The 18,175-nt window shown below is 33.9% G+C and overlaps 1 protein-coding gene across 1 annotated transcript; it reads left to right on the top strand.

Moving 5' to 3' along the window:
• The first annotated feature begins 14,699 nt into the window (after positions 1 to 14,699).
• Positions 14,700 to 17,340, top strand: LOC106349201 (berberine bridge enzyme-like 13). The gene is made up of 3 exons (XM_013789135.3): positions 14,700 to 15,338; positions 15,966 to 16,452; positions 16,564 to 17,340. The coding sequence occupies exons 1-3, from the start codon at positions 14,842 to 14,844 to the stop codon at positions 17,182 to 17,184; spliced, it is 1,605 nt and encodes a 534-aa protein (XP_013644589.1). The 5' UTR covers positions 14,700 to 14,841; the 3' UTR covers positions 17,185 to 17,340.
• Positions 17,341 to 18,175: the final 835 nt, after the last annotated feature.

Here is an 18,175-nt window from a genome sequence, read left to right as displayed (position 1 = left end):
TCTTGCTCAAGCTATCATGGAGAAAACGAGGATCGCATGACAGAGAGAAGAAGACAAAATAAGGAAACTTTCTGTTAACTTTTATGTGTGACCAAATGATCACGTATATACACTTGATGCTACTCAGCTAACCGGGACAAACCGGATGTAATATATACATTTAACTAAACCAATAAATAATGATAAACCAAAATAAACCAAAATTCCCCCTCAAGATGGAGCATATAAGTTGATGAACTCCATCTTGCTTAATAGATGACGGAAGGGACCAGGGTAAAGAGGTTTAGTTAAAATGTCGGCTAGCTGATTCTCCGAACGGACGTGTAGAGTCTTGATCATACCTGACTTAACCCGCTCACGAACAACATGGCAATCACGTTCAACGTGTTTGGTTCTTTCATGAAACACGGCGTTATTGGCAATGTGAATGGCAGCGGTGTTGTCGCAGAACAGAGGAGCTGGACCTGGATTGTCGACCCAAAGATCTTGCAGAAGGTTCCGAAACCAAATCATTTCTTTGACAGCCTCAGCCATGGCCCTATATTCCGATTCCGCAGAAGAACAAGAAACAGTCTCTTGTTTGTTTGACTTCCAAGCAACTAGAGCTGGACCAACGAACATACAAAGGCCTGAGACACTTCGACGAGTGTCGGGACAAGTTCCCCAATCCGCATCCGCAAAAGCAGAGAGCTTCATATCAGAAGTAGAAGAGTAGAAAAGACCTTGTCCAACGGTGCCTTTTAAGTAATGTAGGACCTTATAAGCTGCGTGAAGATGTGGTGCACGAGGAGAGGCAGTGAATTGACATAACTTATGAACGGCGAAGGTGATGTCAGGTCGAGTGAATGTCAAGTAGAGAAGTTTCCCTACGAGGCAACGATACTGCACTGCGTTCTCCAGGAGATCACCATCCTCTGTTGAAAGTTTTATACTGGGATCCATGGGTATGGAGACAGGTTTGCACCCGAGTAATCCAGTCTCTGTAAGGAGATCAAGAATATATTTTCGTTGACACAAAGTAATGCCAGCAGATGAACGAGCTATTTCCAGACCAAGAAAGTAACGGAGTTGCCCCAAATCTCTGAGCTTGAAGGATGCTTGCAGAGCACTCTTGAGAAGTTCTGTAGCATGATCACAACTGCTTGCGATAATAATGTCATCAACATAAACCAGTACAGCCATGTAGACATTACCAGCGTGTTTGGTGAATAGCGTATGATCACCGGAAGAAGTAGTAAAACCCAACTGGAGTAGAGATTCTGAAAATTTCAGGAACCATTGACGAGAAGCTTGTTTCAAACCATAAAGTGATTTCTTCAGTTTGCAAACAGCGTTAGGTGGAAATGATTCCCCCTGTCTTGGTGAGTATCCAGGTGGTAGAGTCATATAGATTTCTTCCTCTAGATCCCCGTTAAGGAATGCATTAGAGATGTCAAGTTGAGTTAAAGACCAACCTTTGGCAGCTGCAACCGCAAGAAGAAGCTTCACAGTAGCTGCCTTTGCAACAGGAGAGAAAGTCTCAACATAATCCAAGCCTTCTTGTTGAGTGTACCCCTTTGCTACAAGGCGTGCTTTATAGCGTTCGATTGTTCCATCAGCGTTTAGTTTGATCTTGAATACCCATTTGCAACCCACTGCTTGCTTTCCTTCAGGTAAAGAGCAAATGATCCAAGTTTCATTGTCCTCTAAAGCTGTAATCTCAATCCCCATTGCATCACACCATTCTTTGAACTTGACAGCCTGGGCATAAGAGGAAGGCTCAGGGATGCTGTTAAGCGCGTTGATGAAGATCATATAAGGATCTGATAAAGCAGCATAAGACAGAACGTTTGAGATAGGGTGTTCTGTAGAAGATATTGCAGAAGAGCAATGATAGTCTTGAAGATGACTTGGTGGTCGTGAAACTCGTTTAGCCGGAAGAGAGACCTCATCTGGAATTACTTGAGGAATAGAAGCAACAGGGGAGCTGGGGGAGGGTACAGACGGCACTGAAGACGAAGGACTGTATAACCGAGGAAAGAAGTCCTCATATCCAGTAGGAGGAGACGCTTGGAGATAAGGAAATAACTCCTCATGAAAGACCACATTCCGAGAAATAAAGACAGAGTTGCTCTGAAGATCAATCAGTTTATAACCTTTATAACCAGAGGGATAGCCAAGAAAGACACAAGCACGAGCTCTATCTTGAAATTTGTGACGTTGTTTGGGAGAAGTGCTCGCATAACAGAGACAACCAAATGTCTTCAGATGTGTGTAATCAGGGAGCTTACCAGTTAATAACTCATATGGGGTCTTGTTTGAGATCACTGGAGAAGGTGTCCGATTGATAAGAAATACCGAGGTAAGAATGCAATCGCCCCAAAAGGTTAAAGGAACTCCAGACTGGAACATCAACGCACGGGCAACGTTGAGGATGTGTTGATGTTTCCTCTCGACGACTGAGTTCTGTTCAGGAGTCTCAGGGCAAGAGTGATAAGAAACAATTCTTTTGGCTTTATAAAGTGCATCAAAACGAAGTTCAGGTGCGTTATCTGAGCGTACTGACTTCACGTTAGCAGAATACTGTCTTTCCACCATTTGAATAAACTCCGGGAATACCGTAAGAACGTCACTTTTCAGCTTTAATAAGTAAATCCAAGTGGCTCGTGTATGATCATCCACTATCGTGAGGAAGTAGCGATAACCCTCTTGTGTTGGCTCAGAAAATGGCCCCCAAACATCGATATGTAGTAACTCAAAAGGGTGAGAGCAAAGCTTAGGATTTAAAGAATAAGATAACTTCTTTTGTTTAGCTCTATGGCAAATGTCACAGTGTAACAACCCTTTATTCTTAGCTTTAGAAATCCCAAGTACATCTTGTAGAAGCTCAAGTCTTTTAAAAGAAGAATGACCAAAACGTTGGTGCCATATAGAAGCATCAACAACAGCGTTAGAAATAACAGAAGAAACAGCTGAATCCGTATGTCCTGCAGCATCCAGATCCAATACATATAAGTTTGCTGTCCGTCTACCCTTTCCAATCATCAACCCCTTGGAAGGATCCTGTATTTCAAAACAGCCAGAATCAAATGTCACTCTAGCTCCAAGATCGGATGTCAAACAACTGATGCTCATGAGATTTAATCTGAATTCTGGTATAAAGAGAACATTTTGCAAAGCCAGAGTTGCAGTGAGCTTTATCTGTCCAATACCACCAACTTTAATCGTTGAACCATTAGGAAGGTTCACAAAATGATTAACAGAGGTATCAAGACTAAGAAAAGCGCCTCTATCATGTGAAACATGGTGTGTTGCACCAGAGTCAATGATCCAGGTATGTAAGTCAGTAACGCAGTTAGCGAGACTTAAAAGACCAACAAAACTGAAGGTAGAGGAGGAAAACGTTATACCAGAAGAATCATGACGTTGAGAGACATTAATAGAACCAGACTCAGTAGGCTTAGTTTGAAGTTGAGAGCTGAAGTAGGCAATGAAGTTCTGAATCTGATCTTTGTTTAACTGACCAACAAGATTATCCAGACCAGAAACAGGAGAGGGACGGTCCTGAGAAGAGACATTTGCAGCCACTGCAGATGATTTGGACTTATCTGAACCCCATTTACCTTTCTTCCAACCAACTGGGTAACCGTGGAGTTTGTAACAACGATCCACAACATGACCGGTGTTGTTACAATGGGAGCAGATTGGTCCTGGTTTCTTGTGAAAAGCATTCAAAGCGCCAGGCTGAGAGACATTGGCATCACTAGAAACCATACTAGGAGACTGAGCTGAGTTAGGTGACTGGAGCAACGCAGAGGACGAAGCTGAGTCATGACTAACGTGAAAAGCAGCAGGAGCAACAACAGAGTTAAACTGTCGTTGGCTATCGTCTTGATCAAGGATGTTGCAAATCTCAGCGAGGTCAGGAAGGGGCTTCTTCATTAAGATTTGGCTACGAATGATGGAGTATTTTTCACTCAAACCAGAAAGAAACTTAATGATACGGCTCCGCTCGACCTTTGCCTTGGCAGAACGTTGACTGACACAGTTGAAAGTGTTGCAACACAAGCACATCTCAGCGGGCTCAGCACCATCTAGATTGTCCCAAAGAGTCTTCAGTGTTGTGTAGTAACTGGAGAGATCCATAGAGCCCTGGCGGAGGTCTTGGATCTGCTGTATCAGCTGAAAAGTTCTAGGCAAGTTTGTCTTGTGAAAACGATTATGCAAATCATCCCAGATCTCAGTTGCATCATCAAACGATAAAATACTGCCATAGATCTGTTTAGTAACAGAGTTGAGAAGCCAAGATTTGACCATGCTATTGCAGCGTGACCAGATCTTGAACAGAGGGTTACCTGATTCAGGACGAGGTAAAGAATCATCGACGAAAGCGATTTTGTTCTTAGCGTCAAGAGCAATCTTCATGGCTGAACACCACTGGGTGTAGTTGGATCCATCAAGCTGTACGGAAACGATCTGCAAGCCTGGATGATCCGCGTGATGAAGAAACAGCGGAGAGTGAACGTTGTCGGGGTTCATAACGGCGGCAAGAGCAAACGAATCTTCAAAAGACGGAGCTGCAACGGCTTCAGGAACAGAAGGGGAGCTACCAGGAAGAGGATTCGAGCTACCAGCACGTGTGGAACGACCGGAACGGCGACCGCGACGGAGATGAACAACCATCGTGGGATAACCGACGATCGGAGAAAGAAACCCAGAAAACGAAGATCGAGCGAAACAGAAAACAGAGGAGAAAACCTCGAAACTGAGCTCGATCGAACCAGAAAACGATGTTGAGCTGTGCTCAACGCTCTTATACCATTTTAGTAAAACAAACGAACAGAAATTGGAGCTTCTTGCTCAAGCTATCATGGAGAAAACGAGGATCGCATGACAGAGAGAAGAAGACAAAATAAGGAAACTTTCTGTTAACTTTTATGTGTGACCAAATGATCACGTATATACACTTGATGCTACTCAGCTAACCGGGACAAACCGGATGTAATATATACATTTAACTAAACCAATAAATAATGATAAACCAAAATAAACCAAAAGTTATTTACTAAAAAGATAAAATTTTATGGTCTGTAAAAAGTCTATACACAATAAATGTATATGAAGGGAAGGGGACAATGGGAAAGAAGAGGTTGTTGGGAAGACGGTGGTTTACATAAACTGTAGTAAATTTCACAAGTCTTTAAGCTCATGTCTCTCCTTCGTCAATATTGGAATTTAAAGCTTTATATGATATATAGTTAGGACATCTATACTAGTCTAGTATATACCTCAGTATCATCTAAATCAATATTATATTTATTAATGATTATAATAATAAAAAATTGATTGAAAATTAACACAAAATTCCAACTACAACTAAAACAACTTTAAACACCGGTCGTTAGAAAACAGATGGAAGCAATGTTCTTAAACCCCTCTGAACCGGACTATTTCCAAGGCCACCAGGTTATTAAATCGACCGCGGACGATCCATGGATTAATAAATTAACTAATTTTGTTATATAGTAATATATTAGCTATTGAAAAAAATACGAAATATTTTATGTTTTAAAAAACATTTACAAAATACTTAATTTTAGTTCTATTTATTTTTATTTTCATTTTACATATAAAATATTAAAAAATAATTGAAAAATTAACAATTTTGTAACAAGTTAAGAGTTATGATATATAATAATAATATATCAAAAATTAAAATAATTAAATATTTATATGTCTAGTAAAATAATAAAATTAAACTTTAAAACTAAAATAAACTAAAGGTAAAACATAAAATTGTAATAGATTATCAATAACAAAAATAAACTAATATCAATTTACTTCAACTAGTTTTGTTAATAGATTCATAATCCATTGATCATATAATCTTTTTTATTTTTAAAAAGCTAAAAAGATAACTTCTCAATTAAAATACAAAACAAATTCTTCTATTAATGTAATTGAAAATAAGAAAATAATAAGTAAAATTTACGTATGGGTTCAACCAGTGTTTCAAGCAGTAGACGGATTTCGGGTTTTAACAGTTTTTTGTGGGTTTTTCGCATTTTAAAATAATAGTTTTTTTCTAAAGTACAAATAATAATAGTTTTATACGATTTTTAAATTTACCGGTTCAACCGTGGATCTGGGTCGGGTTTCAAAACATTAGATGGAAGTAATATTAGTTTTTGCTGCTCCATGTTTGTATATTCGTTAGCTATAGACGACGCATTTAAAAACAAAGGTTACTGGTTTTGGTACAAGTTTTTACTTGTTCGTTTACAAATTTTAAGGTAATGAGAAGTATTAGAGAAATTTAGTTTCGAGTTCCTCGGATTAAAAAGGTACCATGATTCGTGAACTGAATTTCAAAAACCTTGACATTGGTTTACAAACTTCACGGCAAAGAGCTTTAACAAAAAAAAAAACTTCACGGCAAAAAGAAAATCTTTGTTATATCCAACTTTATTAGGAAAAGAACACGAAAGAAGATTGTAATGATTTTGCTATGCCCATTATGTTGTGAAATTATATAGACCGTTGATTATGAAACATTATTAAGGATGTAAAGGAACATAAAACGATTTAAAGTACATATTTGCTTTTTCACATCATCATGATTATTACATATCATAACAAATCATCAATAAAATTGATATTAGTTTTAGAGCTTATCCAGAAGAGATATTTTTAGCATAATGTAATAAAATAATATAGATACATGTGACTGTTTGTGTTAGTGCTTGCTGCTTGGGCGTGGGAGTATTTCGCAGCTTTATGGCTAAACTAACTAACATGGGAACTTGGCTTTGTTAAATGATTAATGTCTTAGTTTATGTCACTTAAAACATTGGAGAAGTTTGATGTCACTCAAGAAAAACACATAACTACGTGAGGAGAGTATATGACTAACATCCAAGATTCAGAAGGATCGATGTGAAAATTTCGACCAAACGTTCACAAATCATGTTTGTTCTATTGGTCGACATCTAATGTTGTTTTTTTAATTTGTTTGATATAGTTTGCCTCTGCAATATTCACTAAGCACTTAATCGGCAGATTAAATCGGAGTTGACCCGATCCAACCACCACATCATAGAAAAAGTGGTAACATGTTAACATATATTTACTATTGGCATCTTGTGGCAAGCATTATCTACTAGAAGTTGAGAATGACTAATAGTGGATCATGACATGTTTAGTATGTCTCGACCCTTGTAAAATAGTGTTGTACTACAATGAAAATAAATATGCAATCTGGAGTTAAAACCCCATACAGAGAATTTTATAAATATTTGTTTTTGTGTTGTGTGTTTTTAATTGTTAAATAAATCAAAGCAGATTTAAAGATTTGCATGCGGACCATGTGCCGGTTGGTGAAACTAGAATACGATAGAAATTTATTGATTTCTTTTTTTAGTTTGACGGAAGGTTGTTAATGTGTCTGATTATATAAATAACACTCATTCAGACCGTACATATTTGGGGAGTATTGGTCCGCTGAAATTAAATTTTAACTTGTATTCAAACCTAATCTTGTTTGCCATAATTTCACTTCATTGTAATTCATATGTTCACAAACATATATTTAATATGACCTCTTTCCAAGACAAAGTCCAAATTGTTATGTTTTTTTATGCGGGTTGAAACCTACCTGCAATAAAAACCTTTTAATCATATACTACATTCGATCAAAAAAAAAATCATATACTATATATTGCTTATTTTTAATAAAAAATTTCACTGGCTGGTATATGTTTTATTTCTCAAAATACCAATGGACTAGCTGGAGATTTCTTAAAGAGAAAACAAATAGTTCCTGTAAAAAAATATTTATTAACCCCGTCTTTTTTAAAATATGTAAAAATGTCAAACCGTGGCTTTGTTTTTCAGAAGAAGAAATTTATCCGCATACGCATAAGCTTAGGAAATGTGTCTCTCACTCTCTGTGCATATTATAAATATACCGACGCAGCGGACCACCCACCAAAAGTTGGAAGTGCATCATTTGGAAGATATAAAACTGACTGACGTTGTTGATTTGTATTCGAGCTTTTGAATGCTTTATCTATTCGCGCATTAACCGGCGCAATTTCTCAATGCCAATTACACTTGCCATTAAACAAAAACATTAGATCAATTCAAAATGATAAAATTCATACACATGCACCTATAATTCCATAAGATTAACATCTTTTTTAAGTGGGTCGATCTTGACACCAAAACATTAATCATAATTTTGTGTGTTTCGTGTGATTTTGACGTATCTAAACCAGAAGTTGGTCTATAGTGGTAATTTTTTTTCTTTCAAAATCAGCTAATTCTTACTACAGCGTTTTGTTTTGTTATTTAGAGACATGTGAAGTGTCTCTATAAAACTTTCATATAATTTTATACCTATCCCTTATATACTGAAGCGCAAGTCGCCTGGCGAATCAGAGATTGCCATGTGGAAATTATTTTAAATTAAAAAGAAAATGCAAGAAAAAATAAAATTGAGATTAAAATTTAAAGCAAATAACATATCCTTTATCAACTGCTTCTATTAATTTCTTTTCTTTACAAAATAAAATCCCTAATAATTCTCACACTACACCCACTATCTCCCTCTGAAATCCACTCACGTTGGCATATTTTTAAATTCAACTCTTCCTCATTTAGAAATTGTAAGTTTTTCTTTTTGCAACAACTTCGTTGATTTTTCCTGAATTTTCAACTTCTAACCTGTAAATCTAAAGCTTCTAATGATCGTACTACAATTTTAGATGCAGATCAAAATAGTTTCTCACCAAATAGTAGCAAAACAACAGTCTTCAAAATATACCTTTTCAACTAAATGAGCAAAATAAAAACAGTATATGCTATAGATTGATAGGTGGATTCTACTGCAAAATTGGAGGATGAAGAATAAAGTTCAGGTTTGTGAAACTAAAAACACACACAAACTCTTCATTCTCAAATAATTTTTTTTTCATAAATTTTTGTACTCTTTTGATCAATTTATAAGTTTTCTCTTTTCAGATACTGGAAAAAGGAAAACGCTACGTACATATTACATGGTGAAAAAGGTAAAGATAAACAAGATATGTAAATATCATTTCTAAATGGAAAATCAATTTCTGATTTACTGAACTGTTGTCGTAGCTATAGTTTTTTTTTTAAAATTATTTTCATAGCGATAGTTCAGAAAAAGAGAATTATAAAAATGTAAAATGTGGAGATGATTAAAAGACAACAAATGGACCCAAGAAACTCGGCTGGTAGAGAAAACGAGAACAAAATATGCCTACTCTCTAGATCAAGATCTCACCTGATCAGGTTGGTTTTTTTATACTTTCTTTATCTGTTTATAGTCTCCTAGAAGTTTGTTGATACACTTTTCATTTGCAATTTCTGTTAGAAACTAAGATTCCATGTTTTTAATGCAAATATAATTTAAGAAAAGAAAACCTAATAAAATACTAGGAAAACAGTACTACAAAACAAAAATAAATATAAAATAAAAAAATACAAATATGTTAATTAATTATTTAAAAAATATTTGCTTTTTCTCGATTTGATATTTCATATGTAAATTTTTTTTATAAGTAAAGTAATATATAATTTTCATCTTTTCTTGGCAACTATTGTATAATGTTCATCTTGTGTCCATATTGGACTGTTTTAATATTTAAAAAATAATTTTGTTTTTAAGCTCACCAATAAATATAACTCTATAAATAATATTTATTTCCACTGTAAATTTCATAACCCTACAAAAAAATTCCATTGTAAATTACAAAAAAAAAGTATTAGAGTTATAAAAATAAATGCCCGTGCATAGCACGGGAGAAAATACTAGTTTAAACTAAATTAGTGACTTTTTGTACTTTTGAAATAATTTCCTACAATTTTTCTTCAATTGAGAAGAACTGTCGGTAGAGTTTGTTTTTCAACTAAAAGAAATTAGATTATTATCCTAACATGTGAAGTGTTTTCTATTCTGTGTCGATAAAAATGATTTAGACTTTTTAGGCGGTGGGCAAATTTTAGCTATTTAATTAGACTCCTCTAACGGGATTGTTTCCCATCACATTTTTACCTCTAGAAACTGCTCATAAATTAGAATCCCTATTTATAAATTATAACATGGCGCGATGAGCACAGCATTAAATCCAGGTGACGTTATACAATCTACATTTGTATTAAAGAATCGAGATAATGTAGATGCGTCGTCCGCCCGTAAGGCTACTTCGTATCATTAAAACGCCGGTATACTATACTATTATAGAAAGACTTATGATTCGTAAAAGAAGTAAAATTTCACAGTTACTTAAGTGTGATTATCTCAAAATATTTTTAAAAACTAGGATTTGAAAGAAAGTATGGGCCACTTATGTCATTGCATAATTAATCTTTAGATAAAGACCTCTGATGTCACTTTGTTGCATTTAAGCCAAATTGGCGACAAATACTATCAATCACCCCTTATCTTTTATTTTTCTGTGACAAAAATAACCACTTATCTTAGTATTTTGATTTGTGAGAAAAATATCATACTACTTATTTAGGTCTTACACCAAAACGCAAAAGCAATGCAGATCCTATAATGGAACAAATATATTTTGGACGACAAAAGACACATACTAGTTTTTGGTTATGGTTATATATTGCATATTTGATTGTTAAGTACTTAATTCTAACATTTAAGAAATTTACTTTTGCGCTTTATATTGATTAAACTTCGTAGATTTTATTTTCTTTGTAATAAATCATACTGTATTATTTTATTTTATTTTATCAAATATTATACTAAAAACATTAAGCAATTTGATCAACAAAACAGCTTACAATAAAATCTCTATAAATTAATAATTCAAAACTATAATATTTTATTAATTTATAAAGTTGCTAATTTTTAAAAATATTATTTTAAAAAAAAAATTAAATTTTCAAAATATTTTTATATAAAAGAAAGAATGTTAAATTTTGTGGCTTATATATTGATTAAACTTTTTATATTTGATTTGGACAATTCTCTCAAATAGTCATTTTTAAGTTTTGTCACCAAAATAGCCTTATAAAGAAATGACCAAAACAACCTTTTTATTTTAAATCTTTTAATATTTATTCTTTTTTAAATTGGAAATTCCAGTTTCAAAATTCCACCTCTTAACACTAAACTCTAAATCCAGATTAGCAAACTATAGAATATAAGTGTATTTTACCTTTTAATAAAAAAAATTTTGATTGTGGACCTCTTTGATGACTATTTTTGTGAAAATAAACTAAAAAGTATTATCCTATGAAATTTTTTCATTTTATTTTCATTTTAATAAATCATGTTATTTTTAAAAAGTTATATCAAATATGGATTTTTATGTTAATCTTTGGAGGTTAATTTTATATATTTTATTACTTTTTCTAATCTATAAAAAAAAAATGATTCCAGGTACTAGCCATTTTAGACCTACAAGTAAAACCGAAATCTACAAGATGTAAACACAAGGTATTTTTGGGAATCTTTTAAAGGAAAAAGGATATGAAAAAAATGAGGCATATTACTTATGGTTTTATAGGTTGACTTCTAAAGTGGATACGCGTTAACAAGCATGGTGGAGCTTATGGTTTGGTGGTTTCAACAGTTGATTATATCGTTAAATAGTATTGTACATATTTTTATCAAACAATAGAAATAGTACTGCACTAAAAAAAATTCAACCATTTGTCTACTTCTAGAAATACACACTTCTAATGAATTTCTTGAAAAACACAAGGAAAATAATGGAATTAATTTAATCTTCCTATTCCTTGAGTTTTACATCTTAAATTTAACAACCACTGAAAATTTAAAACTAAGAATTGTTGTTAACTCTGTAAAATGTTAATATTAAAAGGTAGCTAAAATAAACGTTATAATGCAACGTCGTCTAGAACTTATTGTTGATAGAATTCAGACATTTCTTGTTATATCTAACGTCCCTTAAGTCAGTGAGTTAATAACCATATATGACATTTCTAATAGTCATATAAGAAAAGAAAAGATGTTAAACTTGCTCGATGTAATGTATCAAAGGGTGCACGGTTGATATGATATTTTGTATTATAGAACTTAACAGAATTCCCGAAGATGTATGTATGAATCAAATCTATAATAAAGTAAATATCTTATTAGACAGTCAAAAGGAGAGATATAGTTATATTAAATTATTTTATTTTAAGATAAATATACGAAAATGAAATTAACTTTTGAGCCAAAATTACTGGAGATGGTGGTGTCAGTATCTTTGAAATTATGAAGCACCTTGTACCTCGAAAGTCAAAGCCCACAAATTATGACCTACTTTCAAGCACCATGTATTCCTCCATAAACTTGGGGTCATAATCAATTAGCAATAAAACGAATTATAGATTAACAGATTCATTTCATTTCATTTTATGTTTTCACGTTCCTTAATTATGACATTAATATATGATATAAAGATTTACATTTTACTACATCGTCCTAATTTGTCTTATGAAATTCTGACGGTACTTTAATTTTTACGTTATGGTGAAGATTTTTTCATAAATATTTTTGTTATTTTGTTTAATTCACATTTTTTAAGAATCAAAAATCCAAACCTTATGATATAAATAAACTATTCTCGTTTTAGCAAAAAAATAAACTATTCTTCAAACCACTTGACCAACCAAATTTTATTTCGTTTATTTTTCATTTTTGTCATCACAGAAACGAGCAAGTTTCCTTGTCAAGTGGGAGTTCCCATAAAATTCTGCTAGGTTTTCAGTCACCAATGTTACAGATAATTCGGTTAGCAACCTGCTCGTATGGCTGTGCTAAGAAATAAGGAAACAAATACAAATAATTTGAATAAAAAGGTTAGTTATGATTTTATGGGAACTCGTACTTGCCAAGGCAAGAAAGACATTATATTTGGTGCACTCCAGAAAGATGGCATATTGACATCTATGTATTCTAATTCACATTCATGATTTGATACGTAGATATTTAATTTAAGAGCAGTTTCGGGCGGACTAAGGCCGAAATGTCTCAAGACTAATAGAAAATTTTAATGCCAATTTTTTAAACTATTATTTGAAACGGTTTTACAAACCATAATTCTATATGCTTCATGAGAAGTCACATATGATTATTAGTGAAGATGCCATACGTTTATATTTGCACAATGCTAAAAGAGTCTCATGTAAACTTTTATTTTATTAATCTACATACCTATTAATAATCATTTTTTCCAAAACTTGAACCCAATATCTCTTAGGGAGTATATTCAAGAGTATTTGTACTTCCTACACACAACTTCTCCCCTATTTGCATTCCGTACCCTATTTCCTTTCAATTTTTTCCCCCTATCACTACCATTTTCCATCAATTCAATGGTATCCCACTCTTTTCAGTATATTGAGCTAATTTGCTCTATATTCAATCTAAAGTTTCAGGTGATTTGATTTTTAATAAAAAATTTAGATGATTTTATATGAATTTAAGAGTCTAAAATGAACGTTGCTAAACTACTCTATCACATAAAACCATGAAATTTGATTTTTTTTTTCTTAACTACAAAACTCCATTTAAACGCTCTAAAAATCATTTGAAAAACTTTAAAACTATACAACTTCAAATATTTTCAATAACAGTGGATTTCATAATACTTAATAAAATGTCAAGTTCGATAATAATATATTCTAAATGAGTTTTTAAAACTTATATCTGAATTACAGTGAATTTGTCATTTCAAAATAATCACCTCAAACTCTGAGTTGAAGATATCCCCTTAATGTATATAAATATTAATAAATTCTTAGTCAAATCATCCGGCTAAAGGAATTTCCACAATTAAGTAAGCATTATGTACAATAGAATTGAAATTACTGTTACTATTTGTTAAAAAAGTAATAATTTCTTTAGATGCATAAAATATAGTTAAGTTAGAAATTCCAATGTTTAAAAGTTTTTTAGAGGTAACTAGACGCTTAATAGAGGACTAGCGACTATGCAAATTATTCAAAAACCCGTCATTAACAAATTATTAATTTATTATTTATATACTTTACATTTATATAAGATATTTTGATTTTAGGTTTAATTATAATTTTTTTTGATGAATTATAAAAATTAGATATACAAAAGAAGAAAGAAATTAGATAAACTTGTTGATTTAAACTAATATTACTATTTGATTTTAGAGATTTGACCAATTTAGATTGATTAACTAATTTTAGAATGGTCTAAGCGCATAAATCTGATTTTAAGAAAACTATTTTGGATAAAACCTACTTCTCGCCTAGGCATCCAGATTTGTCGCATGTGCATATGTGCCTCCTAAACCAATTTTTAGAATATTGAAAAATTGTATATTACTATTAAAGCATCTCTAATGTATAATTACATTTTTATTTTATATAAAGTAGTTCTATTCTTTTATAAGATATAGAATAATTTCAAAACAAGATTGATTTTTATTCCAGTTATATTTATTTTATTTTTAAATTTAATAAAATTATAAATAAACTATAATAGTTTGGTTTAGGAGTCATTTTATATTGTACTCTAAATTTTTTGAAAAGATAGAATACCATTGAAGATAGTTTTAATTAAATTAAGAAGTTATTATGGAAATGTTATACGGATAAACTCCCATTCCAAAAAGGCTATAAATGTTAATGATTCCAAAACTGTAATAAAACAGAAGAACACTATACACTACGTAAATAGTAGCCGTAATGAGTAAAAGAGCATGACGTAATTATTACATCAACTTTACGTATAAAATTCTTCCCTCTCCCTATAAAACCCCAAAAATACATATGAACTCATCAAGCAACCTTAAAACCTCATAAGCAAGAAACAAAAACCAAAAAATGGCGTCTGCAATAATAACAGACGCAAACGCGTTTCTCGTAGCGCTGCTATTACTATCTCTTTCTCACATTCCATTTTCATCTTCCACAATCCAACAAGACTTCGTGATGTGTTTGGTCGACAACTCCGACGCTTCGTTTCCGATGGACTCTTCGTTCTTCACTCGCGACCTAAACGCCTCTTCCTACAAAATGGCGTTAGAGACGTCCGCTCAGAACCTCCGTTATTTGATGCCTTCAAATCCGAAGCCTGAGTTTATTTTCGAGCCGCTTTACGAAACACACGTTCAAGCCGCCGTGGCTTGTGCCAAGAAGCTGCAGCTTCACTTGCGGTTAAGAAGCGGCGGTCATGACTATGAAGGCCTATCTTACGTCTCCGAGATGGAAACGGCGTTTGTGATCGTTGATTTGTCGAAGCTTAGGCACATCAACGTTGATTTGGAAAGTAACACCGCGTGGGTTCACGCAGGTGCTTCTATTGGAGAGGTTTATTACAGGTAAATACTTGTTTACTCCACGGATCTTATGTATGTTTGGTCCTTTTTGATGAGAGAATCATTTGTTATAGTTTTTTTAATTTATCTCGCCTTTAGAACGATTTATATACTCCCGACCCTTCCTCCACTACGCCACAAAAAGTAGTATTAGCTACACTAGTTTAAAAAAAAATGTTTACATATTTTGTTTTACACAAAATTATTCCAATTTATTAAAAAGGAAGGAAGAGGACTTATTGTAAAAATATATTCGAATTTACAAAAGTATAAATCGGTTTCTTATCTTATTAGTTTTTAAGAGAACTTTTAAACCTATGGCTCCCATCTCCTGAGTTGTCACTGTCACACTCTGTAAGTTAAGAAAAAATGTTTTTGAACTCGTGATTCTTTTTGGTATAAGATGCCAGAAAGAACCGAGCAGATCATGATATATGCGGTTTATCAAACATAAAATCCGGTTAACCCATTGAAATATTCCGAACTGTTACGTTTTGTTTTTTACGGTTAAGGAACTGGTTTTATAACCAGACTCTTAAACCGAACCAATATATTGAAAACTGGAATATATATGGTTAATCTATGATTATGACCCGATTATATAATCACTTTACTTTTCATTGGTTAAAGGATCCAAGAGAAAAGCAAAGTCCATGGTTTTCCGGCGGGTTTATGCACCAGCCTTGGCATCGGCGGCCACATAATCGGCGGAGCATACGGTTCAATGATGCGTAAGTTCGGACTCGGAGCTGATAACGTCCTCGACGCCAGAATCGTTGACGCGGACGGCAAAATCTTGAACCGCGCGGCGATGGGAGAAGACGTTTTCTGGGCCATTCGTGGCGGTGGTGGAGGAAGCTTCGGCGTTATCCTTGCCTGGAAAATAAAGCTAGTTCCTGTGCCGGAGACAGTGACGGTGTTCACTGTCACGAAGACGTTAGAGCAAGACGGAACTAGGATCTTGTACAAATGGCAACAAGTCGCAGACAAGCTCGACGAAGATCTCTTTATCCGCGCGATCATACAGCCGGCGAGCAAGACCCCTAAAAGCAAAGAAAGAACTATCTCAGTTTCGTACCAAGGCCAGTTTCTTGGTGACGTTAATAGGCTCATGCAGGTAACCTGGCGGGTTTATATTGAAATATTATGAAAGTCTGGGTTATAAGTTTATCACGAATTTAGGAAAAAATTTTTGATTATGACAATTTCAACCTTGTTTTTTTCACAGGTGATGCAGAGGAGTTTCCCACAGCTTGGACTAATGAAGAAAGATTGTGTAGAGACAAGCTGGATCAAGTCAGTGATGTACATTGCTGGTTTCCCGAGCACCGCGCCACCCGAAGCTCTACTTGATGGAAAATCCTTGTTCAAGAATTACTTCAAGGCCAAGTCAGACTATGTAGAAGAGGCAATTCCAATAGAAGGACTAGAAGGACTATGGAAAAAGCTTCTAGAAGAGGATTCACCATTGACTATCTGGAATCCTTATGGAGGAATGATGGCGAAAATCCCTGAGACAGAGACACCTTTCCCACATAGGAGTGGGACATTGTACAAGATCCAATGGCTGACTTTGTGGCAAGACGGGAAAGCGAGCGAGGCCAAGCATATGGAGTGGATGAGGGATATGTATAGTTACATGGAGCAGTATGTGTCGAAAAACCCTAGAGCCGCGTATGTGAACTATAGAGATCTTGATTTGGGGATGAATGGTAAGGGGAGTGATGCAAGAGAATGGGGGAATAAATACTTCAAGGGAAACTTTGAGAGGTTGGTGAAGATTAAAGCTAAGTTTGATCCTGAGAATTTCTTCAGGCATGAACAAAGTATTCCTACAGGACTTGAGTGAAATTATTGAGTTAAAAGAATAATAAGAGTGTGGTTTGGGATTGTTTTAGGAAATACTTTTGTTACTGTGTCTTTTGTGTCTAGAACATGGTCAACACCCTCAAACAAAAAAAAAAAATTGTGAACTCGTTTCTAATTCAAACTCGTTATAAATCTATTTCCTTATCTTTTTTTTTTGTCGACATGTAATTCCTTATCTAATCTAATTAACTAAAACGAACGTTATATGGAAACGATAAGAACAACTTATAAATATCAACACATCAACAAACGACAACCAGGTTCCTATTCCTCAATGGTTTAATATTAAATCTATGTATAAATAGCTAAAATTCCCTAGTGATGTAGACCATAAATAGTTAGAGAACCTAAATGCATGGAAGCATATCAAAGACGAGTCTAAAGACCGTCCAAGTCTCAAAGATCTCCCCATTGATCTAACAACGGAGATTCTCACTAGATTGACCTCATAAAATCTCTTCTAACATTCCAACCTGTTTCGAAGACACGGTATCTGAAACGAAAATTTCATCACTTCTTACATCTTGAACTAACCGAATCGATCGTTTAAAATATACATAAATTGTCCAAGCGGTGTAGCATGGTAAAGGAAAAACTTGGGATACGATATAAATCCGTATGACCTAGATTTGATTTCTGTGATGAATTAAGTTGTCATTTTCTTGGTCAGGCAAAATTGAAGTTACCAGTTTTCGTTTCTCTTAAGTCTTAACAGGCATGTGGGGATCTTTTCTAACGAGTCATTAACCAATGCCTTCTCTGGGAAAGCTTGTACTTTTTAAAGATTAGCTTCATCCCAACAATCAAACAAGAGGAATTTAAATCAGTACGAAGTACAAAGTCGGTTAATTATAGACGTGAGATATTGGTTATGCTTGAAGTGCACCTTAATTTCGTACACATACGGCTACGAATAAAAGATAAGAAAGTGGGCAGCTCAATTCTCCTAAAACTTCGTTCTTGCAAACGAC

Source organism: Brassica napus, chromosome A9 (assembly GCF_020379485.1).
Source record: "Brassica napus cultivar Da-Ae chromosome A9, Da-Ae, whole genome shotgun sequence".
Taxonomy (NCBI): domain Eukaryota; kingdom Viridiplantae; phylum Streptophyta; class Magnoliopsida; order Brassicales; family Brassicaceae; genus Brassica; species Brassica napus.
Note: the sequence above shows the minus strand (reverse complement) of the source record. Positions and strands in the feature narration are given on the sequence as shown.

What these genes read in the sequence shown, in the direction of transcription:
- LOC106349201 (XM_013789135.3), top strand. Translation starts at nt 14,842, where the DNA reads ATGGCGTCTGCAATAATAACAGACGCAAACGCGTTTCTCGTAGCGCTG. An exon ending in ATTGGAGAGGTTTATTACAG is followed by an intron (nt 15,339 to 15,965) that starts GTAAATACTTGT and finishes CATTGGTTAAAG; the next exon opens with GATCCAAGAGAAAAGCAAAG. An exon ending in ACGTTAATAGGCTCATGCAG is followed by an intron (nt 16,453 to 16,563) that starts GTAACCTGGCGG and finishes TTTTTTTCACAG; the next exon opens with GTGATGCAGAGGAGTTTCCC.